General features: G+C 41.4%; 1 protein-coding gene across 1 annotated transcript; it reads left to right on the top strand.

Annotated features, from left to right (window-relative positions):
- The first annotated feature begins 1,505 nt into the window (after nt 1–1,505).
- On the top strand, nt 1,506–26,342 carry NFE2L3 (nuclear factor, erythroid 2 like 3). Its single transcript, XM_043507129.1, is given in 8 exon segments — nt 1,506–1,812; nt 1,815–2,035; nt 21,280–21,402; nt 22,061–22,144; nt 22,563–22,670; nt 23,046–23,084; nt 25,127–26,070; nt 26,072–26,342. Coding segments are annotated over 8 exon segments (2,013 nt in total). The 5' UTR covers nt 1,506–1,589.
- The last annotated feature ends 545 nt before the right edge of the window (nt 26,343–26,887 follow it).

The raw sequence follows: 26,887 nt of genomic DNA, 5'->3' as shown, positions 1-26,887 counted from the left end.
TAAGTTAATTGTATCCAGTTTGCAAATTAATTCCAATTCAGCAGTCTCTCGTTGGAGTCTGTTTTTGAAGTTTTGTTGTTGAAGGATAGCCACTCTCAGGTCTGCAATCATGTGACCGGAGAGATTGAAGTGTTCTCTGACTGGTTTTTGAATGTTATAATTCTTGATGTCTGATTTGTGTCCATTTATTCTTTTACATAGAGACTGTCCAGTTTGACCAATGTACATGACAGAGGGGCATTGCTGGCACATGATGGCATGTATCACATTGGTAGATGCGCAGGTGAACGAGCCTCTGATAGTGTGGCTGATGTGATTAGGCCCTATGATGGTGTCCCCTAAATAGATATGTGGACAGAGTTGGCAACGGGCTTTGTTGCAAGGATAGGTTCCTGGGTTAGTGGTTCTGTTGTGTGGTGTATGGTTGCTGGTGAGTATTTGCTTCAGGTTGGGGGGCTGTCTGTAAGCAAGGACTGGCCTGTCTCCCAAGATCTGTGAGAGTGATGGCTTCAGGATAGGTTGTAGATCCTTGATGATGCGTTGGAGAGGTTTTAGTTGGGGGCTGAAGGTGATGGCTAGTGGCGTTCTGTTATTTTCTTTGTTGGGCCTGTCCTGTAGTAGGTGACTTCTGGGTAGTCTTCTGGCTCTGTCAATCTGTTTCTTAACTTCAGCACATGCGTAGTGCAGTTAAAAGAATGCTTGATAGAGATCTTGTAGGTGTTTGTCTCTAGGGGTTGAAGCAAATGCGGTTGTATCGTAGAGCTTGGCTGTAGACAATGGATCGTGTGGTGTGATCTGGGTGAAAGCTGGAGGCATGTAGGTAGGAATAGCTGTCAGTAAGTTTCTGGTATAGGATGGTGTTTATGTGACCATCGCTTATTAGCACCATAGTGTCCAGGAAGTGGATCTCTTGTGTGGACTGGTCCAGGCTGAGGTTGATGGTGGGATGGAAATTGTTGAAATCCTGGTGGAATTCCTCAAGGGCTTCTTTTCCATGGGTCCAGTTGATGAAGATGTCATCAATGTAGTGCAAGTAGAGTAGGGGCATTAGGGGACGAGAGCTGAGGAAGCGGTGGTTTAAGTCAGTCATAAAAATGTTGGCATACTGTGGGGCCATGTGGGTACTCATGGCAGTGCCACTGATTTGAAGGTATACATTGTCCCCAAATGTGAAATAGTTATGGGCGAGGACAAAGTCACAAAGTTCATCCACCAGATTAGCCGTGACATTATCGGGGATCCTGTTCCTGATGGCTTGTAGTCCATCTTTGTGTGGAATGTTGGTGTAGAGGGCTTCTACATCCATAGTGGCTAGGATGGTGTTTTTAGGAAGATCACCGATGGATTGTAGTTTCCTCAGGAAGTCAGTGGTGTCTCAAAGATAGCTGGGAGTGCTGGTAGCGTAGGGCCTGAGGAGGGAGTCTACATAGCCAGAAATCCTGCTGTCAGGGTGCCAATGCCTGAGATGATGGGGCATCCAGATTTTCCAGGTTTATGGATCTCTTTCCCTTCCCAGCACAGACAAGTGCTGCCCCGGCCTCCCCTGGGGCCGGCTGCTGCGAGCCGCTGGGGGAGTTGCCCGAGTGCGGATGAAGCCCCTGATTAGGCGCTGCTGCTCCGAGGAGGGGCTGCTGCTGCAGGTCGCCCTCCTGCTCAGCCTGGCGGGGCTGCGGCTGGACCAGGATCTGCCGCAGCGCAGGGCCCTGGGCGCTTTCCATGCGGATGCGGGGAGCAGCCCTCCGCACCCCAAGTGCCCGGAAAGGGACAGGGACAAGGACCGGCTGCTGCTGCTCCGGGAGGTGCGGGCGCTGGGGGCTGGCTGGTGCACGCCATGGCCGGTGAGGAGAATGGGGTGCTCCCCTCCTCGCCAGTCAGTGGCGCCGGGGGAGATGCCCCCAGCGAGAGCCCCAGCCGCCCCTGCTCCGCCCGGGGGAGCAGCCTGCAGCAGCAGGTTCAGGAGGAAGGGGATGGAGGATCTGCAGCGGCCCTCGGAGCCGAGCCCAGCCCTGGGGGAAGTGACTGCCCTGCCCTAGAGGTGAGGGGCAGGGGAGGACACAGAACATCACACCCCGCCTGGGGTTTGGAGTCCAGAGGTAGCGTGGGGACCCACAAGGCTGGGGAGGTGGGGAGAAGACCTGCCTCCCCTTCGCGCACCTTCTGCAGGTGAAAGTGGGTATCTGCAGATCGGAGAGGAGGAGAAGGCATCCCGCCTGCCAAGGGGACACCCCAGCATAAAGGAGGCTGGGGACAACACACACATCCCCACCTTACCTCGAGGATGCATCCATGGCAGATGCTCCTCACACTTTCCCCTTTTCTGCATATGAAGTAACTGGGTGTTGCACCGTGTTGCAGAACTGCTGGGGAGGGGCCTGGAATGCTAGGACCAGCTGGCCTCCCTGCCTTCCACAAAACAAAGTTTGGCAGGAGGTGGTTTGGGTTTGGATCTGAATGCCCCAACTTGCACCTGCCCCTGTAATGTGACAAATCCTAAATGTTGAGCTGCTGATACACCCATGCCGAACTGCCAGGAAGCTTAGATCTCAAAATGCTTCTTTCTTTCATGATGTCCCAGCTGAGGAGGAGACAGAGGTTTAATCTGAACATAATACTGTGTATCCTGTAACAAAAGGAGGAAAGGGAAGGAAAAGGAGGCAGCTTCTTAAACTGTCAGAGCTTTTTCAAGAAGTGAGGACACAGGGTGACTTTTCTGCTGTCTGTAAAAAGACCTTCAATTCCAAATGATCTTGGGTATGTGCTAAAAAAGTCTATACCAATAACAAGGTTCCATTATCTACTTTATTCACTCTAGCACCATAACTGTACACACTGATTATAAGTAATGTAGACCAAATAAATAAGTAATTTTAGCTCTGCAAAGGTTATAATCTAACAAAAACTGATGAACAACTGGGTCAGCAAGCAGACTACAGTTTTTAACAAAATAATCAGGGACACATGAATATCCATAAAAAGAAAAGGAGTACTTGTGGCACCTTAGAGACTAACAAATTTATTTGAGCATAAGCTTTTGTGAACTACAACTCACTTCCGAAAGCTTATGCTCAAATAAATTTGTTAGTCTCTAAGGTGCCACAAGTACTCTTTTTCTTTTTGCGAATACAGACTAAAAGGGCTGATACTCTGAAACTTATGAATACCCATGAGGACCCAATCCTGCAGAGATTTAACCATATGCTTAATTTTACTCATTTTAAATTCTATTGAAATCAGGGTTGCAGGATTAAGGCCTGAGCTTTAAGTATTTTCGTAATGTGTGCACATGGACACTTTTAAATGTAATTTATCCATGATCCATCAAAACTGGGACTGCACTATACAGTACTACTTGTGGTGGACCATATGTACATCACTGTCTAATAGCTGGTTTTGTCAATATCTTTATAATACTGTCACCATAAATCTCGGCCATTTTATTGTGCCAGAGCTGAACTCTAGCTTCACCAGTGCTAGATGAAACACTTCAAACTGTCTCTGGTTTATTACAGTAGTTGATTAGTGACATAAACCAGGTCAAAACATATAGTTGTACCTGATAATCATGATCAGTTTATCTTAGATTGTTCAATTATAGACACATGCAATATGTGTCCCTATACTAACTTCAGCAACCTATTTAATCCATGTCCCTGATCCTGCAAAACAGTTAAACATGCATGTAACTTCATGCATGTGAGTAGAGCCATTCAGTTTAACGGGACTACACCCAGGAGTAAAGTTACTCGTGTAATTTTTGCAGAATCAGTGCTTTGATTTTTAAATAATTTATAAACCCACTATCTAATACCATGGTGGCAAGCAGTGATACGTAGATGAATAATAACATTAAGTTGTGCAAACATATTTGACATATTTTGCAATCTAAAGTAAAATAATACTTACATGATAATACTAAATTACTAATTGCATACTAAATTTTAATCTCTGAGGGCTAAGATTTTTTCAATAACTTGAGTTCAGTGATCAACAGCAACTGATGCTGTCTGATTATTAAGAATACTTATATTGTAAAAAAACCTCTCCTAATTTTTCTTAATATTACAATTTTGCACAAGGATTACCTTGGTTATGATTCTGTACTGTATTGATATTATTTATGTAGGTAGTTGCAGAACTAGTTTCTCCACCCTAACCTAAAGGGATCACTTGTACTGGAGTGAGGAATGATTCATTTTCTGTGCTAATTTAGCTCTGGACCTTTCTGGAGCCCTACTTCCCTAAAGTATAGTGTGGTTGAGAGAGAGACTAGTAAACTGAATCCCAAATCTCAATGCTCTTCAGTTGAAACATAAATGGGTTCCTAGAATGAAAAATCTAGTGTCTTCTCCACGAAATTATCTAGCTTCCTAATAAATTAACAGGCATAAAATGTATTGTAATTTGAAACTCTTTCATAGGTTTAAAGATCCTTTCTCTTTATATTTATTTTATTATGGTAGTTACCTTAATAAACAGACAGATTTTGGGGACATTCTCACATATTGAAAATAGTATGTATGGTCATCTTCTCTTTTGTTAATGTGTTTTTGAATAATCCTCTAAGGAAATTCCTGCTGTCTTTTCAAGGCTAGCACTTGCGCACAAAGTGAAAGACAGAAGGGAAGTTTCAGCCTTTTTACAAAATATTATTTCCATACCTTTAAATAAAGGCCACCTGTATTGTAAAAATGTGGCTGCAGTAATAAATAGGATTACAAGGCACTTCAGCTAATTTGTAGCTTTTACTTCTGCCTTTCATGAAAGGTAGTCCAGTGCTATTGGCAGCTTCCCACTCTTAGGGTATGTCTACACTCCCCATGTTACAGTGCGGCCATGGCAGCGGTGTGAAGTGGGCAGTGTAGACGTGCTTTATCGCCGGGGGAGAGCTCTCCTAGCGATTAAAAAAAAAAACCCACCCTGAACGAGCGGTAGTAGCTTTATTGCCAGGAACTGGGCTCCCAGCTATAAAGTGCCGTCTATACTGGCGCTTTTCAGTGCTAAAACTTTTGTGGCTTGCGGGGGGGGAGGGGGCGTGTTTTTTCACCCCTGAATGACTAAAGTTTTAGCACTGAAAGTGGCAGTGTAGACATAGCCTTAGACTCCCCACCAGAAATCAGGACTGGAGCTTGGAATCTAGGTAAGGGGATTTAAGGAAGTATTTTGTTGTTTGTTTGGTTTAGTAAGGTTTTAAAAACAAGTCAAGAAACTTAGGTAACTACTGACTGGAAAAACAACTGGATTTACTTTGTTCATCCAGCACTGGGGGATGGAGTTGCCAGCAAAGTTCATGCTGTGGATTCTCATGGATCAGACAATATCAGTTTTGGATAATCACAGGTTTCAGAGTAGCAGCCGTGTTAGTCTGTATTCGCAAAAAGAAAAGGAGTACCGGTGGCACCTTAGAGACTAACAAATTTATTAGAGCATAAGCTTTCGTGAGCTACAGCTCACTTCATCGGAAATGCATCCGATGAAGTGAGCTGTAGCTCACGAAAGCTTATGCTCTAATAAATTTGTTAGTCTCTAAGGTGCCACCGGTACTCCTTTTCTTTTATCAGTTTTGGGGAACTCGATATTCATGGGCCTGAGAGACAAATGGATGTAAAAATGTAAATGAAAAGTACAGTTGCTGATGTGTCCTATCTGGACATGCAGTCATTTATAGTACAGTTTGACCTGTTTTTCTCTTTAGTGCTCTGAGAAGAGACAGAGTAGTATTATGGAGGCTGGTCAGTCTTTAAGAACAAGTAGAGCTGTATATGTGTTTCTGCATTAGATTGTTACGCAACAAACTGAGATCAGCATAGCCTTGGTATGTACTATTGTGGAACCAGGCTGTCATTAAATTGATTTTTGTAATAAAATATAGGCTTCACAATAATGTTTTGTTGCCTTACTAATCAAACCAATCAAATAGTAACACTAATAAAACATATGGCTTGTAAAGTAAAATATGGTATAAATGACTAATAGCCTTGTAAACTTAATGGAACTATGTTTAGCATGTTAAAAGTGACATTATTTAGGTGTGAGTAGGCTGTTCACTGTACAATACTACTTACATGAGTAAAGTTAAACAAGTTTACGTCTTTTTTTCCTGGATCACACACATAAGATTATATTATATAGGCAGAAGACTTAAAATTGTAGCAATGCAAAAATTATAAATTGACGTCCCATGGATTCTTACTGAAAAATTTGCTCCAGAAGTAAGTAAGGAGGGGTTTGAATGCAGAGAGGGAGAAAAGTCAAAGTTGGAAAAGGGACCAAGACAAGGGTTGTCTAGGTTCCTTTCCCACTCTGAACTCTAGGGTACAGATGTGGGGACCTGCATGAAAACCTCCTAAGCTTACTTTTACCAGCTTAGGTTAAAACTTCCCCAAGGTACAAACTATTTTACCTTTTGCCCTGGGACATTTGCTGCCACCACCAAACGTCTAACCGGGTTTTTTATTAGGAAAGAGCCATTTGGAAACGTCTTTCCCCCCAAAATCCTCACCAAAACCTTGCACGCCCCCCTTCCTGGGAAAGGTTTGGTAAAAAAACTCACCAATTTGCATAGGTGACCACAGGCCCAAGCCCTTGGATCTTAAGAACAATGAAAAAGCATTCAGTTTTCTTAAAAGAAGAATTTTAGTAGAAGAAAAAGTAAAAAGAATCACCTCTGTAAAATCAGGATGGTAAATACCTTACAGGGTAATTAGATTCAAAACAGAGAATCCCTCTAGGCAAAACCTTAAATTACAAAAAGACACAAAAACAGGAACATACATTCTATTCAGCACAGCTTGTTTTCTCAACCATTTAAAGGTTTCAGAGTAGCAGCAGTGTTAGTCTGTATTCGCAAAAAGAAAAGGAGTACTTGTGGCACCTTAGAGACTAACAAATTTATTAGAGCATAAGCTTTCGTGAGCTACAGCTCACTTCATCGGATGCATTTGGTGGAAAAAACAGAGGAGAGATTTATATACACACACACAGAGAACATGAAACAATGGGTTTATCATACACACTGTAAGGAGAGTGATCACTTAAGATAAGCCATCACCAACAGCAGGGGGGGGAAGGAGGAAAACCTTTCATGGTAACAAGCAGGTAGGCTAATTCCAGCAGTTAACAAGAATATCAGAGGAACAGTGGGGGGTGGGGTGGGAGGGAGAAATACCATGGGGAAATAGTTTTACTTTGTGTAATGACTCATCCATTCCCAGTCTCTATTCAAGCCTAAGTTAATTGTATCCAGTTTGCAAATTAATTCCAATTCAGCAGTCTCTCGTTGGAGTCTGTTTTTGAAGCTTTTTTGTTGAAGTATAGCCACTCTAAGATCTGTGATCGAGTGACCAGAGAGATTGAAGTGTTCTCCAACTGGTTTTTGAATGTTATAATTCTTGACGTCTGATTTGTGTCCATTCATTCTTTTACGTAGAGACTGTCCAGTTTGGCCAATGTACATGGCAGAGGGGCATTGCTGGCACATGATGGCATATATCACATTGGTAGATGCGCAGGTGAACGAGCCTCTGATAGTGTGGCTGATGTGATTAGGCCCTATGATGGTATCTCCTGAATAGATATGTGGACAGAGTTGGCAACGGGCTTTGTTGCAAGGATAGGTTCCTGGGTTAGTGGTTCTGTTGTGTGGTGTGTGGTTGATGGTGAGTATTTGCTTCAGATTGGGGGGCTGTCTGTAAGCAAGGACTGGTCTGTCTCCCAAGATCTGTGAGAGTGATGGCTCGTCCTTCAGGATAGGTTGTAGATCCTTGATGATGCGTTGGAGAGGTTTTAGTTGGGGGCTGAAGGTGATGGCTAGTGGCGTTCTGTTGTTTTCTTTGTTGGGCCTGTCCTGTAGTAGGTGACTTCTGGGTACTCTTCTGGCTCTGTCAATCTGTTTCTTCACTTCAGCAGGTGGGTATTGTAGTTGTAGGAATGCATGATAGAGATCTTGTAGGTGTTTCTCTCTGTCTGAGGGGTTGGAGCAAATGAGGTTATATCGTAGCGCTTGGCTGTAGACAATGGATCGAGTGGTATGATCTGGATGAAAGCTAGAGGCATGTAGGTAGGAATAGCGGTCAGTAGGTTTCCGATATAGGGTGGTGTTTATGTGACCATCGCTTATTAGCACCGTAGTGTCCAGGAAGTGGATCTCTTGTGTGGACTGGTCCAGGCTGAGGTTGATGGTGGGATGGAAATTGTTGAAATCATGGTGGAATTCCTCAAGAGCTTCTTTTCCATGGGTCCAGATGATGAAGATGTCATCAATGTAGCGCAAGTAGAGTAGGGGCATTAGGGGACGAGAGCTGAGGAAGCGTTGTTCTAAGTCAGCCATAAAAATGTTGGCATACTGTGGGGCCATGCGGGTACCCATCGCAGTGCCGCTGATTTGAAGGTATACATTGTCACCAAATGTGAAATAGTTATGGGTCAGGACAAAGTCACAAAGTTCTGCCACCAGGTTAGCCGTGACAGTATCGGGGATACTGTTCCTGACGGTTTGTAGTCCATCTTTGTGTGGAATGTTGGTGTAGAGGGCTTCTACATCCATAGTGGCTAGGATGGTGTTTTTAGGAAGATCACCAATGGACTGTAGTTTCCTCAGGAAATCGGTGGTGTCTTGAAGATAGCTGGGAGTGCTGGTAACGAAGGGCCTGAGGAGGGAGTCTACATAGCCAGACAATCCTGCTGTCAGGGTGCCAATGCCTGAGATGATGGGGCGTCCAGGATTTCCAGGTTTATGGATCTTGGGTAGCAGATAGAATACCCCATGTCGGGGCTCCAGGGGTGTGTCTGTGCGGATTTGTTCTTGTGCTTTTTCAGGGAGTTTCTTGAGCAAATGCTGTAGTTTCTTTTGGTAACTCTCAGTGGGATCAGAGGGTAATGGCTTGTAGAAAGTGGTGTTGGAGAGCTGCCTAGTAGCCTCTTGTTCATACTCCGACCTATTCATGATGATGACAGCACCTCCTTTGTCAGCCTTTTTGATTATGATGTCAGAGTTGTTTCTGAGGCTGTGGATGGCACTGTGTTCTGCATGGCTGAGGTTATGGGGTAAGCGATGCTGCTTTTCCACAATTTCAGCTCGTGCACGTCGGCGGAAGCAGTCTATGTAGAAATCCAGGCTGCTGTTTCGACCTTCAGGAGAAGTCCACCCAGAATCCTTCTTTTTGTAGTGTTGGCAGGAAGGTCTCTGTGGGTTAATATGTTGGTCAGAGGTGTGTTGGAAATATTCCTTGAGTCTGAGACGTCGAAAATAGGATTCTAGGTCACCACAGAACTGTATCATGTTCGTGGGGGTGGAGGGGCAAAAGGAGAGGCCCCGAGATAGGACAGATTCTTCTGCTGGGCTAAGAGTATAGTTGGATAGATTAACAATATTGCTGGGTGGGTTACGGGAACCATTGTTGTGGCCCCTTGTGGCATATAGTAGTTTAGATAGCTTAGTGTCCTTTTTCTTTTGTAGAGAAGCAAAGTGTGTTTTGTAAATGGCTTGTCTAGTTTTTGTAAAGTCCAGCCACGAGGAAGTTTGCTGAAGTGAAGAAACAGATTGACAGAGCCAGAAGAGTACCCAGAAGTCACCAACTACAGGACAGGCCCAACAAAGAAAACAACAGAACGCCACTAGCCATCACCTTCAGCCCCCAACTAAAACCTCTCCAACGCATCATCAAGGATCTACAACCTATCCTGAAGGACGAGCCATCACTCTCACAGATCTTGGGAGACAGACCAGTCCTTGCTTACAGACAGCCCCCCAATCTGAAGCAAATACTCACCATCAACCACACACCACACAACAGAACCACTAACCCAGGAACCTATCCTTGCAACAAAGCCCGTTGCCAACTCTGTCCACATATCTATTCAGGAGATACCATCATAGGGCCTAATCACATCAGCCACACTATCAGAGGCTCGTTCACCTGCGCATCTACCAATGTGATATATGCCATCATGTGCCAGCAATGCCCCTCTGCCATGTACATTGGCCAAACTGGACAGTCTCTACGTAAAAGAATGAATGGACACAAATCAGACGTCAAGAATTATAACATTCAAAAACCAGTTGGAGAACACTTCAATCTCTCTGGTCACTCGATCACAGATCTTAGAGTGGCTATACTTCAACAAAAAAGCTTCAAAAACAGACTCCAACGAGAGACTGCTGAATTGGAATTAATTTGCAAACTGGATACAATTAACTTAGGCTTGAATAGAGACTGGGAATGGATGAGTCATTACACAAAGTAAAACTATTTCCCCATGGTATTTCTCCCTCCCACCCCACCCCCCACTGTTCCTCTGATATTCTTGTTAACTGCTGGAATTAGCCTACCTTGCTTGTCACCATGAAAGGTTTTCCTCCTTTCCCCCCCCTGCTGCTGGTGATGGCTTATCTTAAGTGATCACTCTCCTTACAGTGTGTATGATAAACCCATTGTTTCATGTTCTCTGTGTGTGTGTATATAAATCTCTCCTCTGTTTTTTCCACCAAATGCATCCGATGAAGGTGAGCTGTAGCTCATGAAAGCTTATGCTCTAATAAATTTGTTAGTCTCTAAGGTGCCACCAGTACTCCTTTTCTTTTTGCGAATACAGACTAACACGGCTGCTACTCTGAAAAGAAAGAAAGATGAGAGTTAAATTGGTTAAAGGAATCAAATACATAAAATAAATGCAAAGTTCTTCCATTAGGCTTGTAGCAGTGATGGAATAAACTGCTGGCTTGATAAGTCTCTGGTTGCTTCAAAATCATTGGAAATACCTTAGTCCCTTGGTTAGAATGCTCCTATTAATAGAAGTCCATAGTTCAGAGGTTTGAGCAGAAAAGAGACAAAATGGAGGTGTTTGCAGGGCCTTTCATAGCTTCTGCCATGTGGAGGGATACCCATTGTTTCAAACAAAGCCCTCAGCACGTAGTGGAAAATTACAGGTAAAAGATGGGGTTTGGAGTCACATGAGCAAGTCACATGTCCATGCATAATTTTGCTTAATCATTGCAGGGAACCATTACCTATACTTCAAATGGAAAAGTTCACAGAAAAGTCCATTCAGTGTAGATGGGTATCTCCCGTGGTCCATTGTGAGTTAAGTGTTCTTTTGATGGGCCACCTAATTTACATAGTCCCTCCAAGATGTGCTGGCTAACTACTTTGTGGGTGTTACCCCAAGAGCAAACATTTGAAATTCAGGTATAGAGCCAATACTCATAACTTCAAATACAAAAACGATACATGCATACAGATAGCATGATCATAACCAGCAAATTATAACCATTTTATAGACATATTACATGCCACATTTTGTACAAGATTTGTTGCAAATATATATCAGTGGTTGCAACAATTATCTATATGGCCATATTTTAATCAGGTAACACTACAGACCCGTTTTCCAAAAACACCTTAAAAGATGTGAATATGGAGTTTTAAAGATCTTAGCACAGCAAGTTATGGTGTTATTTTTATTATTCATGTTGCAATAGCATCTATCCTCAAACACACAGGAAGACACAATCCTTGCCTCAAGGAACTTACAGTCTAAGAAAGAAGTTCACAATCTAAGGCTCTGTTCTCCAAAGACTTATGCATGAGAGTTGCCCCACTGAATTTAACGGGACTGTGTACATACATAAGGTATTCTCATGTAAGTGTTTGCAGGAGTGGGATGTAAGAATTAGAGTAGAACTTTCCTTTCCAAGGCATTGGGGTTTGCTGTTTTTCATTCAAGAGAAACAGGTGGGGACTGCTTGGGTCAGAAGACCGGTAATGGGATATGGAGCCTTGTGATAGCTGTATTACTTGCCTATGTGGTCAACATCACAGAAACCAGTATTACAGATGACATTAATCAGCACCATGGCTGGCAGTCTTGGAAGAGATGCTGAAGACCTGAGTGAGCATTGAAGCTGAACTCCTGACTCACTCCTGTATGCAACTCTTTCCAACTCAGGAGTGAGGCACATTGGCAGTGCTGGGAAAGCTGTATCCTACACCCAAGCTGGATTTGCTGTGTAGTTTAGCTCCATTTTCCAGGGCTGTGTTTGTCTGGTACCTTATGCAAGTACTGAATTCACACACACAATTTTAAAATGCCTGATTTAATTATTAATTTAATTACATTGTTTATAAATTATGAAAGTCAAGGAAGCAAGTGCTAATTCAATAATGTTATTGTTTGTTTTCATACTTGTCTACAAGTCCATGTTTGGGGATCTTATTTTAAGGGAATTATATATGGCTGAAAGAAAAGGAGTACTTGTGGCACCTTAGAGACTAACAAATTTATTAGAGCATAAGCTTTCGTGAGCTACAGCTCACTTCATTGGATGCATATATATGGCTGGTTAATAGTGCCCAGTAAAATCTGCTATCTTTTTTTAAGAAAAGAGCAGTTGAGGGAGCTAAGCTACTGTAAGGATATAGCCTGACCCCTAATTTTAAACTTATTGAAAGGCTTTACATGGAATTAGAACTACTTGAATTGTACAGTATAATTGCTTTTTCCAATGAGTGTTGTCGTTTCAGTGAAGTAATGCAGATTTAGTTTTTGTTATGCAATTCTTAAATTCATATTGCTGGTAACAATATATGATCATAGAAATGCAGGGTTGGAAGGGTCCTCAAGAGGTCAACAAGTCCAGCCCACTGCACTGAGACAGGACCAAGTAAACCTAGACCATCCCTGACAGGAGTTTGTCCAGCCAGTTCTTGAAAACCTCCAATGATAGGGATTTCTACACTGCAAACACGTGCAAGTCTATTCTAGGGTTTAACTACCCTTATAGTTAGAACATTTTTCCTAATATCTAACTTAAATCTTCCTTGCTTCAGATTAAGCCTGTTAGTTCTTGTCCTACCTTCAGTGGTCCTGGAGAACAGTTGAGTGTCATCTTCTTTATATCAGCCATTAACATATTTGAAGACTGTTTTCAGGTGTTCCCCTCTTCCCCCCACCCCCTCCCCCGCGGTCCTCCTTTCTCAAGACTATCATACCATTTTTTAACCTTTTCTCATAGGTCAGATTTTTCTGAGCCTTTTACCATTTTCATTGCTCTCCTCTGGACTCTCTCCAGTTTGTCCACATCTTTCCTAAAGTATGGCACTCAGAATTGGACACAGTACTCCAGCTGAGGCTTCACCTGTGCTGAGTGGAGCAGGACAATTACCTCCCCTGTCTTACATGACACTCCTGTTAATACTCCTCAGAGTATTAGCTGTTTTACAACTGCATTACATTGCTGGCTCATATTCAATTTGTTATCCATTATAACCCCTAGATCTTTTTCAACAGAACTACTGCCTAGTCAGTTATTCCCCATTTTGTAGCTGTGCATTTGATTTTTCCTCCCTGAGGGAAGTACTTTGCACTTGTCTTTATTGAATTTTATCTTGTCGAATTCAGACCAATTCTCCAGTTTGTCAAAGTCCTTTTGAATTCTAATCTTGTCCTCCAAAGTGCTTGCAACCCTCTACTATCTTAGTGTCATCTGCAAATTTTATAAGCATGCTCTCTGTTCCATCAATGAAAATATTGATTAATGCTGGATCCAAGAGTGGGTGATGGTGTGTTCTGATTGTGCGTCTTACAGCAAGCCGCAATGTGTCTAGGGCTTGAAAGAGCCAAGTGAAGCAATAGGGCCAGAACAGTAGAGTGGGGGTCAGAGTTGGAGGGCTAAACCTTGGGAAGTGTCTTGATGTGTGCAATGCAACCTCAAAAATGTGGGAGGGCACTCTGGGTGTGGGAGGTCCATAAGAGGCATTTATGGGAGAGAGTCAGGGAAATGCTGAGGCTTACCAGGGAGGCAGAGGCTAGGGGGCAAATTGCAGGAAATGAAATGCAGACAGGAGCAAAGGTGAGGTCAAAGAAGTCTGAATTTGATGTAGAAGCGGATCAGCAGTCAGGACCAGTGATTCAAAGAGAAGGTGACCCAGTTAGAGCAGTGATCAGGGAAGAGGACTTTTCTACAGCAAGTTAGATAGACTTGGGAGGATACACTGCTAATTGGAAAGGATCAAAGAAAGAGACTTCAGTAGCCAACATGAGAAATGACCAGGGTTTTAGCAGTAAGGATGGTAAGGAAAGCCTGGATGTTTTTCTTATAGGGAAAGTACTGGCAGGATTTAGTGACAGTGTGGATGGGAGTAGTGGAAAAGGAAAGAGAGCAGTCAAATATAGCACCAAGATTGTGTGATTTACCAACTGGGAGAACAAGGGCATTGTTGACCATGATAAAAAGGGGATTGGGGAGATGGGTATTTTTGGAGAGGAGGACAGGTGAAGGAGAAGAGAAGATCCTTGTTCACTTGGTCAGCCTGAGGGAAGGACTATATTTCTTCCAGGATGTCCAGAGACACTTGCAGATGTAGGACTGAACAGAGAGGGAGAGGATAGGGAACAGAGGTAGATATGGGAGTTTCAGTATAGAGACTGTAATTAGCACTATGAGAATGGATGAGGTTGCTCAGGGGTATGGTGTTGTAGAAGAGGAATAGGAGGGAGCCCTGAGAGACTCTATTAGAGAGGAGAAGCTACCAAGGGAAAGAGAGCAGAAGAATCCTGTCATGCACAGAATTACAAAAGCCCAAGGAGGATTGAGTAACTGATAGTCAAAGGCAACAGACAGCTTGAGCAGGATAAGGCTAGAGAAAAGGTCTTTGAACTTGGCAGAGAACCTAGTGAGAATGGCCTTAGAGGAGTCAACAGGCTGGAAGTCAAAGTGTAGATGAGTGAGAAAGATGGAGGAGAGGAAACTGAGGAAATGGGAGAAGACGACTTGCAGAAGGACTGTGGAGGTGGAGAGAGGAGGGCATTGGGGCTGTAGATGGGAAAGTGAGGATTAACGGTCTACACTAGAAATGTGGACAGCTTATGCTGGCAAAAAATTGCATATAGAAGCCTGTATAGCTTAAACCGGTTCGGTGAGCAAAATAAGCTATAGTCGCAAAAGACTCTTATGCTGGTATAACTGCAACTACATGAGGGCTTTTGTTAGAATAGAAATGTTGTCAAAAATCAACCCCCTAACTGACATTGCTATACTGGCAAAAGTTTCTATTGCAGATTTGGTCATAGGTAGTGGATGAAGAGAACTCTGGAGGGAATACAGTTTGAAGGAATGCATCAGTGGGTTAGAAGAGAATAGTAAATAAACAAGTGGTTGTACAGTTCACAAGGTTTATTATTTAGTATTTGTATTACTGTAGCACCTGGCTTCCTGGTCCATGACTCCTAATGAGCTAGGCACTGCACAAACACAGAACAAAATCAATTTTACACATCACTTCATCCTTTCTATTACTAGTTCTTCCTTCAGGCTGAAATTAACTCATGGTGTAGAGAGCCAATGCAGGGCCAAACACTTTCAGGGCCCCCAGAGGATTCAGGGGGCCTGGTGTCTTCGGCGTGGGGGTCCTTCCACTCCGGGTCTTCAGGGCACTTCACCAAAGACATGGAGTAGAAGGACTCCCGCCGCCGAATTGCTGCCGAAGACCCGGAGCAGAAGAAACAGCAGCGGGTCCTTCACTCCGGGTTTATTCAGCAGAGTGAAGGACCCTTCGCCGCTGAAGTGCCATCGAAAACTCTCGTGGGGGCCCCTGCAGGGCCCAGGGCCTGGGGCAAATGGCCCTACTTCCACACACCCCACCACACCCCCCGGGTGGCCCCAAACACTTTGACTGAAAACCTAAAGGTCTATTAAATATTTTCTAGAAATGCATTAAAAGACTAATTTTTGAATGTTTTAAAGGGATGTCAGTGATTTTTCAAGTCACGAACTGTACGGTAACTGAATTTGTGTAGTTTACACATCTGCAGTAAGTTAATAAAAATACCATAGCGCTATGTATTTTGCTTCTAATTCTGTCCATCACTATTTGCATTCTGGGAGAGGAGTCGTATGTATAAATGTGTGTGATATATTGCATACACACACTTAATAGTGTGTTTTCAAGTAAACATGATGGTTGACATAGACCCAGTGCTTTGTAAATACTTCCCCCCCGCCCCAGCCCGCAAGTGTGTTTGATCCAATAGACTGTCATGACTGTTCTGAAGCCAACAAGGGTATCTTCAATAGCGTATGCCTATTTGCAGCCCAGAGTAAATTTTCAGGATTGAGATACTGAAAATAATAATAGATTTAGACAGGTGCAGCATTTGAAACCATGGATGTAATATTCAGTTTGCTAAAATTAGTCAAGTGAGTTATTTAGGCTCTTAATAAAATGCCTAGACATGGCATTACATAAAATATGTAATCCAAGGCAGCCTGATTGTCATAATCCTGATATTTCCCATGCTACTGTTTTATCTTCCAAACTTTTTAAACTGTGATTATATTTCAAAGGATAATGTCCCTTTCAGAGGACTTTAAACGTCTGTGTTATACCGATAAAATAAAAACCAGCAGGATCTTATTAAAGGGGAAAAGGAAAAATGCCACATTTATTGTGAATACAGAAAGAATCATAGTAAGAAGTTAAAAGGAGTACTTGTGGCACCTTAGAGACTAACAAATTTATTAGAGCATAAGCTTTCCGATGAAGTGAGCTGTAGCTCACAAAAGCTTATGCTCTAATAAATTTGTTAGTCTCTAAGGTGCCACAAGTACTCCTTTTCTTTTTGCGAATACAGACTAACACGGCTGCTACTCTGAAACCAGTAAGAAGTTAGTTATAGCTATAACATTCAGTTCATATTTATTCACATTCATTCATTCATTCATACACACACACACACACACACACACACACACACACACACACACAGAGGTTCTGCAAGGTTGTTATCATAGTTACCAGCCTTAGAGTTGCTCGTGCCAAGCCACTGGCCAGGTGGCCTGGACATGCGGAGGGAGCAGGGCCTTGTCAGATGCTCATCTGATGCTCCTTGAAGTTGGTTTGAAGAATTGGACCCCAAAGTTCTCAGTTTCTAGAGTCCATTTTTATAGGAATTTATTCCTATGCCAGTCTATGGGAATTGCTTCATCATGCTGTTGCTGAATCAATCAGCACATGGCACATTCCTGACGGCTCCATGCTGCCAGATGTTAGCTGGTTCTTTGGTTCTCCCATCATTGAGGCTGTTGGGTGGATTCCAGTCTGCCCTCCGGGGGGTCCTCTAGTTGTTTCCACTTGACGCCTTCTTCGGCTGATCGACACTGGATTCTTAGACTGGCACCTCCCTGATCATTCATTTATTATCCACACCAAGCATCCATCCATCCTCTATCTCTATTTTAATCACAATTGTTAACAAAGCGAGATAAATACAACAAAAGGGCGGGGAGTCTCTGTGTGCTGTTTCTGTTGTTACAAAGTATCACTTTGAGTCTCTCTCTGTGTGAGTTGTTGTGGTTACAAAGTATTGTTTTGAGAACAGACCCTGTTTTAGGATATACTAACACAATTAGCAGCCAAAAACCAAGAGACCTCCCTCTTAATTAGTAATACCCTGGAATTTAAACTATGGGGAATCAAACTCATTTGTGATTTTAATACAGAACTTCTTTAATATGATCCAACATCTGTGTCTGAGGAAAAAAAGGATGTTTTGTTTCATTATGAATGTAGAGAACTGACTTGATAGTACACAGACAAATAGCAGCAGTAATCAGATAGTAAGCAGCTGTATAAGAACTAGATATTTTTATTACTTAATCAAAGCATAGTAAAATAGACACTGCTGGTTGTGTAACCAATATCTGTAGCTCTTTTGCACAGGTCTGTCTTGTACTGTGTGGTGTAAACTTGTGTAAAGTGCAATCTGACTTTGTTTAAAGTGTAGAGAACTTAGTGAAAAAATCAATTTAGCAGGACAGAGAATGCATGTTAGCTTAAGAGCAAGCTGTAGCTTGAGAAATCTGTTAACATCTATAGCAAAGCAACACACAGATTAACAACAACAATGGAGTGAGTATTTCCAGTCCAGGCTTAAAACTAAATATAATGGAAAGCGAATAACCAGCAATAAAAACAATGTCCACAAATAATTGGGGGTCAAGTTTGGAACGTCTGACTCACTGTGAAATGCATGCTCTGAAGCAATTATGGGTGGAAAGGCAGTGAATGCTGGTTTGTACTGTCTGCTGCTACTAGAGATGAGACCTCTTTCCCACCTGTGTCTTAATACTTTGCACTCTTTAAACATTAGTTATGAACTAAGTCCATATTGTTACTTCAATGTTAAAGATTAGTAAACTGAAGCTGAAAGTTTAAGTGATTTGTCCTAGGTTGCACACCAAGCAAATGCCACAACCATGATTAAGAACCCAGGCCTCCTAGATGCAAGGCTGATGCCTAATCCACTAACCAAACTTACTCCCAAATTCTATCATCTAGTGTAATTCAAATCAACAAGCGTCAGAGGTGAGAATAGAATTTGGGATTCCCTGGCTCTCAACATTGTGCTTAGTGCACTAATCCAGAGGTGTCAAACATTCAACCTGTTCAACATGATGCAGCATTTTCAGAACCTGTAGATCTGAAAAAAGAACAGGAGGACTTTTGGCACATTAGAGACTAACAAATTTATTAGAGTATAAGCTTTCGTGAGCTTAACTAATAAATTTGTTAGTTTCTAAGGTGCCATAAGTACTCCTGTTCTTTTTGCGGATACAGACTAACACAGCTGCTACTCTAAAACCTATAGATCTGAAGGGTATTTTTATTTTGTTTTTTGTTTTTAGAGTAAGTCTTTACATAAGAACTGCCACTCTGGGTCAGACCAATGGTCCATCTGTCCCAGTGGTTCTCCACCTCCAGCTTTCGGACCGCTTACAGCCCAATCAGCACACAGCTGTGGCCCATGTGACATCCTCAGGGTCATACAGGTAGTATATATATTGTGTGGATGCAGCCTACATAATACATAGAGAGCTGCATATGTGGCCCACAATGATAAATAGGATCAGAACCACTGATCTTGCCCAGTATCCTGTCTTCTGACAGTGGCCAATGCCAGGTGCTTCAGAGGGAATGAACAAAACAGGTAATCATCAAGTGATCCATCCCTTGTTATCCACTGACAGTTTCTGGCAAACAGAGGCTAAGGACACTTCAGAGCATGGTTTTGCATCCCTGCCCATCCTGGCTAATAGACACTGATGGCCCTATCCTCCGTGAACTTTAGTTGTTTTTTGAACCCCGTTAATAGTCTTGGCCTTCACAACATCCTCTGTCAAAGAGTTCCACAGGTTGACTATGTGTAGTATAAAAAAATACTTCCTTTTGTTTTAAACCTGCTGCCTATTAAGTTCATTTGGTGACCCCTAGTTCTTGTGTTATGAGAAGGAGTAACTAACACTTCCTTATTCACTTTCTCCACACCAGTCATGATTTTATAGACCTCTATCATATCCCCCTTTAGTCCTCTCTTTTCCAAGCTGAAAAGTCCCAGTCTTATTGAAGTAATAATAGATAGTAATGAATTATATTAATATTTATGCTTACTTTCCTTATGTGGAAGCTGTTTCATACCCTGAATCATTTTTGTTGCTCTTTTCTGAACCTTTTCCATTTCCAGTACATTTTTTTTTTCTTTTGAGATGAGGCAACCCCATCTGCATGCAGTATTCAAGATGTGGGCATACCATGGATTTATATAAAGGCAATATTATATGGCTCTAGCTCTTATGGTTGTATAGAAAATCTTCCAAATATGAACTGAATGTTGCCTTCTGCAGAGTTGTCTTCCTGAGTCTGCGGACAATCTGAACCAATGGCTCTGAGAAGTGTGAACTTTCCCACCCCATTGATGTCATTGGATGTGAACGCTAAAGCCTAAACTGGTCCTGGCCTCCTGAAGTGATAGTTTTCAGATCCTTTCCTATCTTTGAACCGGTGGTGACAGTAAAGGCATGAAAACTACTGACTTTTATAGATTGTAGAAATATTTGACCACTGGTTTTGCCCTTATAAAGGAACTAACCATTCTGAAGCATCAGAAAAGAGTTGTCTTCCTGATGATGGAACAGCTGTTAAAGGCTAGCCTAACTACACAATAGACTTATAGCACGTTATCAGCTGTTGCATGTCCATTGTAGGCTAATGCAATTTCAAAAGCTTTGCATTATCTACACTGCAAAGACTTGCATCAGATGAATTGATTAATGCACTTGATGCCTGTTTACCATTGGAAAAGTCTATTTTTAAAATTAAGGGTTCCCTTATGACTTTTGAAAAAGTTGTATAATAAAATTAGGGTCCTAAGTTACTTTGTTTCCAAAGAACATTTAGTATATTTTAAAATACTTTTTCTTTCTATGTTTTTAGCTTTCTTGACATTTCTGATGATTTTGAGTCTGTGTTTTGTATCAAGTTGTACTTAAAAAAAAACAGACACTTTTTGAAGTTCAGAAAAAGCTCTATATAGGAGAGAAACTGATTCAAGTTGGAGAATTTATACAGTTCATGTCTGCAGATCAACAAAGCCTGAAGCCTAAATTCATGGTGCTCCAACATACGATTTTGGAACAGAGAAGGTAACATTTGATATTCAATTGGAACCTATCTTTTCTGCTGTTGAAGAACATTCCATTCTAGAGAATGGAGTTATCCATTGTAGACATTATCTTTTTAGTTCTCATTTGAAAGTTCCAGTACGTTTGCTTCTGCTATCCATTTGTCTCAAACACCAGAAACAACATTATTCTGATTTCAGAATATTGAAAAGTTTTTGCTTTCAGTGTCTTCTGGATGTCATTCCACAATAACACACTGGGATGGAAAATAGTCACAATGTATCTACTGTGCAATGGAGTTTTAAGTTATATGTAGACAATTACAAAAGTAACTATTCTGACCCCCTCCGTCCTGGACTTTGCCTACATGGAAACAAAATAGTTACTGTAATTGCAGTTGCAAACCCCTTCCTGTCATATCACCATGAGCACAATTTCATGCAAGTTGTGTGTCACTGCTTAGCATGTTTGTATATTAAAAAATTATGGAAGTGTCTGCTTTTATATGCAGTGCAATTGTGGGTCATCGTTTGCAGCTCTATGCAATTCAACTATCCCCTGCTGGTGAGTGAAGCAGAAGAATGTCTAGCTATACCATAAGGAGGTTCAGTATCCCCATATAAAACTGGAGATAAAGAGCATACATTAGTGTATTACACATGCAGGATTCTATCCTACTTCAGTCCTATTCTCAGCTTGTCATGTTATGACATTTAAATATGATCAGATATATGTTTCACTGGAAATTATATAATATGGCTGAATTAAGCAGGGGTGTCTTTTTAAAGATTATTTTTGGCATGAATATACTTTTTCTGACTCTTCAGGATGTAGACTTGAAAACTGGTCAGGAAGCTTTGGATTACTATTATCTGAATAAAGGAAGTGAACAATCAGAATCGCAAGATGGGGAGAAGATAAAGCAGGTGAATGATGAAGATGTTAACTGGGTTAACAGCTCCAGTGCTCTTCACTATATTGCACTGGTTCAAGGGAGCAGCAAGCTAAGGAGAGCACTTGTGCTCTTTTGTACTTCTGGCAGCCCCCTCAGGGGCTTGAGAGACACTTTAAATTTTAAGTTTCAGAGTAGCAGCCGTGTTAGTCTGTATTCGCAAAAAGAAAAGGAGTACTTGTGGCACCTTAGAGACTAACAAATTTATTAGAGCATAAGCTTTCGTGAGCTACAGCTCACTTCATCGGATGCATTATGCTTATGCTCTAATAAATTTGTTACTCTAAGGTGCCACAAGTACTCCTTTTCTTTTTTTAAATTTTAATGGGATTAGTGTTCCACCTAACACTTCAACCTAGAGATACACTGACTGCTAGTATGGGATCTGCATGATGGTGGGGATGTGATAGAAAGCCAAAATTTGCTTAAGTTTTTGCATATTTCAGACCCTTGCTTAAAATTACAAACCACTGAATCTGCATTTGTGTCTGATGGTTAGAGCCAACTGGATTGAAACCAGAGTGGGAGGAGAGGGAGCTCTCCCCTCTGTTTTCAGCAGAGACGGGACTGTGCTCCCTTCCCCCGCACCTCTTACTTTACTGCTTGTTTTTCTCTAAATTGTGCTTTTCAAAGTGTTTTTGTTTCCTCCACTGCAGAGCAACAGAAATTCCATAGATTCCTCTCCCTTCTTGGAAGACTATTTGCTGCTGCTGTCATCACAGACAGAAAATGCACTAGAGGTAAATAAGAAAACTCCCAGCTGTATTAACAATGGATTATAACTGGCATAGTTGGATAACTGGGATAGTCCATTTAATTAAAGAGGAAGCAGGGAGTATGTCACAAGTAGTTCAGTAATTTATCTGAAAACTCTGTTGTAAAAAGCTACTCTGGTCATTAACTTTTAACATAGTCATTACTTACCTGCTTCCTGAATCTGTAAAATTATACAACTTATCATTTGAAAACTGTTTAAAAATTCCAGTTCTTCCCAGTGCCCCTTGGTAATACACAACAAGACAGTTTATCTATATAAAACAGGATACTTATGACAGTATTTTCACAGTCTGTGTTTAGCAACTGTGGGCCTTTTAACTGCTAACAGTTTAAAAAAAAACTGATCTTGATCTTGAAAAAAAAACTTGTGTTTCTTTTAAGGGCATAATTGAAAACACCAGCTCTATCTCCCACTCTACAGCAGGGCTAATATGGGATAACTCCATAGAAGAAATATGGCAAGACTTTCTCCTGTCACCTGAGTTACAGGAAAGTGTAGTAGAGAACTTTATTTTTTAGAAGAACTCATTTTCACTCACACACACCCCCTGATTTGTGCCAGTGCATCTGAGATTATTTGCTTACTGAGCTGCAGTTTGATAAGCCCCTTTGTAAGTGAAAATATGTAGGATTTAACTGTGGGGACACCTTGCCATTCACTTCACAGTTGGTACAGAACATCTTTGATTCTGGCTAGATGATGGAGCCAAGCATCTGTCATCTGACTTTAAACAAATCCTTCCTACCATCCCCCTAAATAACCATCAGATAGAACTTCATAACCTAACATTTTCCTGTTCTGGTAGAGATGACCTGTTATATGCTCATTAGTTTATTTATAATACTTTTCTGTTTTAAATCCAGCTTCTGGCTCCAGACTTGGTTCTGTTAGTGAACCGCTCGGTAGGTCGAATTTTGCTCTGTTATGTGTTTGTAAATCTGTTTGCAAAGGGGGTTGAAGTTGCATAACTTAAGCAGAAATAGGCCCTCACAATATGCAAAATATTGGGACAGGCATAGCTTCAGCATGTAAACAGTTAAATCTGAATATCAGATGACATCTGAAAATATTAAAACCTCATTTTTTGATAAAAGGGTCTCTTCCCACTTCTCAGCTAATTTTTAAATGTTTTAGAAATCCTATGTTACTAAAAAGGTGTTATCTTTATGTACTGTGATATATTCACAATGAAGCATTGTTCATCAAATGAAGCTGTAAAGGAATCAAAGTTTATCTAAATTCTAAAACCTTACTTTACATTTCAAAGTATATTTTGTCTGACTTTCCATAAATGTTACTAACATTTGGCACATAACAGAGATTAAAGGGGGAAAATATTTTTTCAATTTTTTTTTTAATTTGTGCATTTGATAGTATTTTGTGTGCAGTGAGACTGCAGTGTGGTCTTTCCCATTTGCCAGTGTCTTTTGCATAGCAAGCTGTTCCCGCCCACCCAAGAAAGAAAATGTGGCTTAAAATGACATTTGCCAGATTTTGGCTGGTGCTTAAAACTACTTCATCTACAAAAAAACAACAAAAAAAAAAACTCAACTAGCTTTTAGTTATTCTTAAGACTATTGTTTGAACCTTGGACTTGATAAAAATCAGAGCAGCTACACTGAGTGCTAGAGGCTGAGTCAATAAACAGAACATTACAATCTGTTATAATTATTTTGTACTGTTAGGAGCTACAAAATATAACCAAGGCCTGTCTACTCTGCAACAGTGTGGATTTAAATGCCATGACAAGGTCCTGGCTTCTTTGGCATACTAGCACTTGGAAATTGGAGGTTATACAGCAGCTTCATTTACATTGAAAGAAAATAATGAATTCAATATGATGAGTAATACAATCTTGCTTCCCCATATTTTGCATTAGCTGGAAATTCTAGAAGTTTTATATATAAATGTTGAAGGAGACCGTAACCTAGAGGTTTTGACAGTAGGAGAGAGAAAACTGTTTTAGTGGATGAGAAGGAAGGCAGTTTAAAGGTGTGTCTTTACTGTACAGTTAACCCACACTGTTACGCAGGTGTTACCGCTAACACCTTTACAATCCACACACACACACACACACACACCCCCCCCTATCTGACCCAAGTGTGATGGTGCTTTCAAACCGGGCTAGCTGTCCATCCTTCTGTATAGAATGAAATCCAAGTGATGCTTTCACTGAGGCTGGACCCCTGCCCATTTTGCAGGGAAGACTCAAGCTAAGCCACTAGAATGCTGGTAGACCTTCAGTGCCTTCTCACAACTCCCTCCCCAAGCTGTCCAGAATGGGAGACGTTCTCCCACCATTCACTGGGAAACACTCAGTAGCTCAGCTTGCTAAGGCACAAAGAACTATGGGACATGCCCCAGAAGTCCCAGCAACACACATAAGTGAGTGCAGCACCAGTAAGGACGCAGTAATTTGACTAAAGCTTTGCAGTATGGCTGCTCTTTCCTGGGCTAGGCTCTATTGGGTACCGCTCACCTGAGTTATCTCTGCAATGAGAACATATCCAGTCAACGTGCTTCTCTCTCATTCTTAGGGAATGTCTTCCAGCATGATCACTAAAATAGCTAATGTTGACATCTTAAAGTTAAACAGGACCATTTATCAAGCCATTATGCTGAATGGGGTAGTTCATAACTCACACAGCTTGTTTCAAGCTGTCGATAGATTTAGGAAGACAGCACTGTAGTGGCTGGACTCTGCTCATGTTTCTAATATCTTAAATTTTAGAGCACAATTCTGTGCTAAAGGATGAAGTCTGTGGGAAATTCTATAGTCGTAGACTAGATAGACCCTGTGTGCAAGTAGGATAATAGAAAAGTTTAGTAGTATTGTAGATTCTAATAGTAGGGAGAATACTGAAAGAAAAAAAAGCGTGTGCGCGCGCGAGTGCGGAGGTGAGAAAAGTTGCTGATTCTGTATATTTTTTCCATTTCCTTTTAGGAAATTTCACTGGGAGCTACTCAACCTGTTGCTTGCAGTAGTAGTAGAGGCATGAATTCATCATCTTCTCACTACCCTGTAAATTTGATCCAGGCTATTAGCCATGACATCAGCCTCCGTGAAGCTATGTTACTGAGATCAAACCACAGCAGTAGGGTAAATCCAGAAATAAGGAATATACAGAGACAAGAGTCCTTTCTGCAGTTAAATTCTAGCATCATAAACCCTGAATCATTACTTAATGGGACTAATTGGGGGTTATTTACATCTGTTGACATTAGGAACCTAACAAGCCAGAATCTTCTTTCAGACCTTGATGAGAACATATTTGATGAGATAAATCTAATGGCATTAGCATTGGAAGGTTTTGATCCTAGGGAAGTCTCTCAACTGTTTGAAAAACCTGACTCAGATTCTGGACTTTCAAGCCAGAGCACAACCTCTTCAAGCAATTGTGATTCATCATCTGTTTCAACCTGCAATGAAGGTACTGTTGGATACAGTAGCAATATAGAATATACTTCCCATGATGGCTTAGGAGCTGTAGGGGGTCATTACCTAGAGCATAGTAAACATTGCCATATGGACTATCAAAGCGATTCAAACTATTGTGGGGAATCCCCACTTCAACATATTCTTCATAACCACACTTACACGCAGCTGCCAAATGAATTAGCATCCACTTCTGAGCATCATTCCTCATCATCTGGGAAATCAAACAAAATAAAGGGCAGGTGCCTCAATAACACAGATAATCTTAGCCATGATGAATGCCATATCAAAGCCCTGAGAATTCCATTTTCTGTAGATGAAATTGTGAGCATGCCTATTGATGCGTTCAACAACATGTTATCAAAGTTCTATCTGACAGATACTCAAATATCACTTATACATGACATAAGGCGAAGAGGAAAAAACAAGGTTGCTGTTCAGAACTGCCGCAAACAAACTAGATGTGATCCTGAACTTGGAAGAGGATGTGTGTAAGCTTCATGCCCAAAAAGAGAACCTTACGCAGCAGAAATTTCAGTGCAATAAATCAATTAGCTTTATGAAGCAAAAACTAAGTGGCCTTTATCATGTAGTTTTCAATAGGTTAAGGGATGACCAGGGCAGACCTGTTAATCCAAGCCAGTATGCTCTTCATTGCAGTAGTAATGGCAGTGTTTTGATAATACTTAAGAGACTGGTCACATCAGAACAGAAACAAAAATAAGATCGCTACATTATTTAGAACTCATTCTGATGACGGGGGGGGGGGGGGATATGAACATGTTAAAGAAAAAAAAAAAAAAAAAAAGAGACCCAAACTAGTATTTTGAGACTTGTGCAGGTGGCCTGCATCTTTAATTACTAGGAAGTTTTTACATATAAAAATATAGTAAATTGTGAACACTTAGAAGCTACAGCAGTAAAAACCTGCTAGTTTGACTGAGCTGTTGAGATGTAATTAGAGTTACTGGAGGATGCCAGGCCACCAGCAGAAGTATAATTTCTACTTAGTGTTGCCTTTAAAATGAGTTTGCACACAGTATTTGCAAATAAATATTACATTGATATAATTGTATGGAAAAAGGGTTGTAGGGGGCAGACAGGTATACAAGTTTTGTCACAGTTGGAACTAGGAGAGTTCTCCCTATTTAGTAGAGAAATTGAAGGATCAATGTGAAAAAAAGGGGGGGTCGGTACAAAATTGAGATGAGTTGCAAATGGAGGGGGAAAAACGTATTTTTCTTCCTAAGTACATGACTCTTGGAAGGT

The sequence above is a fragment of the Dermochelys coriacea genome, chromosome 2 (genome assembly GCF_009764565.3).
Source record: "Dermochelys coriacea isolate rDerCor1 chromosome 2, rDerCor1.pri.v4, whole genome shotgun sequence".
Classification (NCBI taxonomy): Eukaryota; Metazoa; Chordata; order Testudines; family Dermochelyidae; genus Dermochelys; species Dermochelys coriacea.
This window is presented reverse-complemented; position numbering and strand designations above follow the sequence as displayed.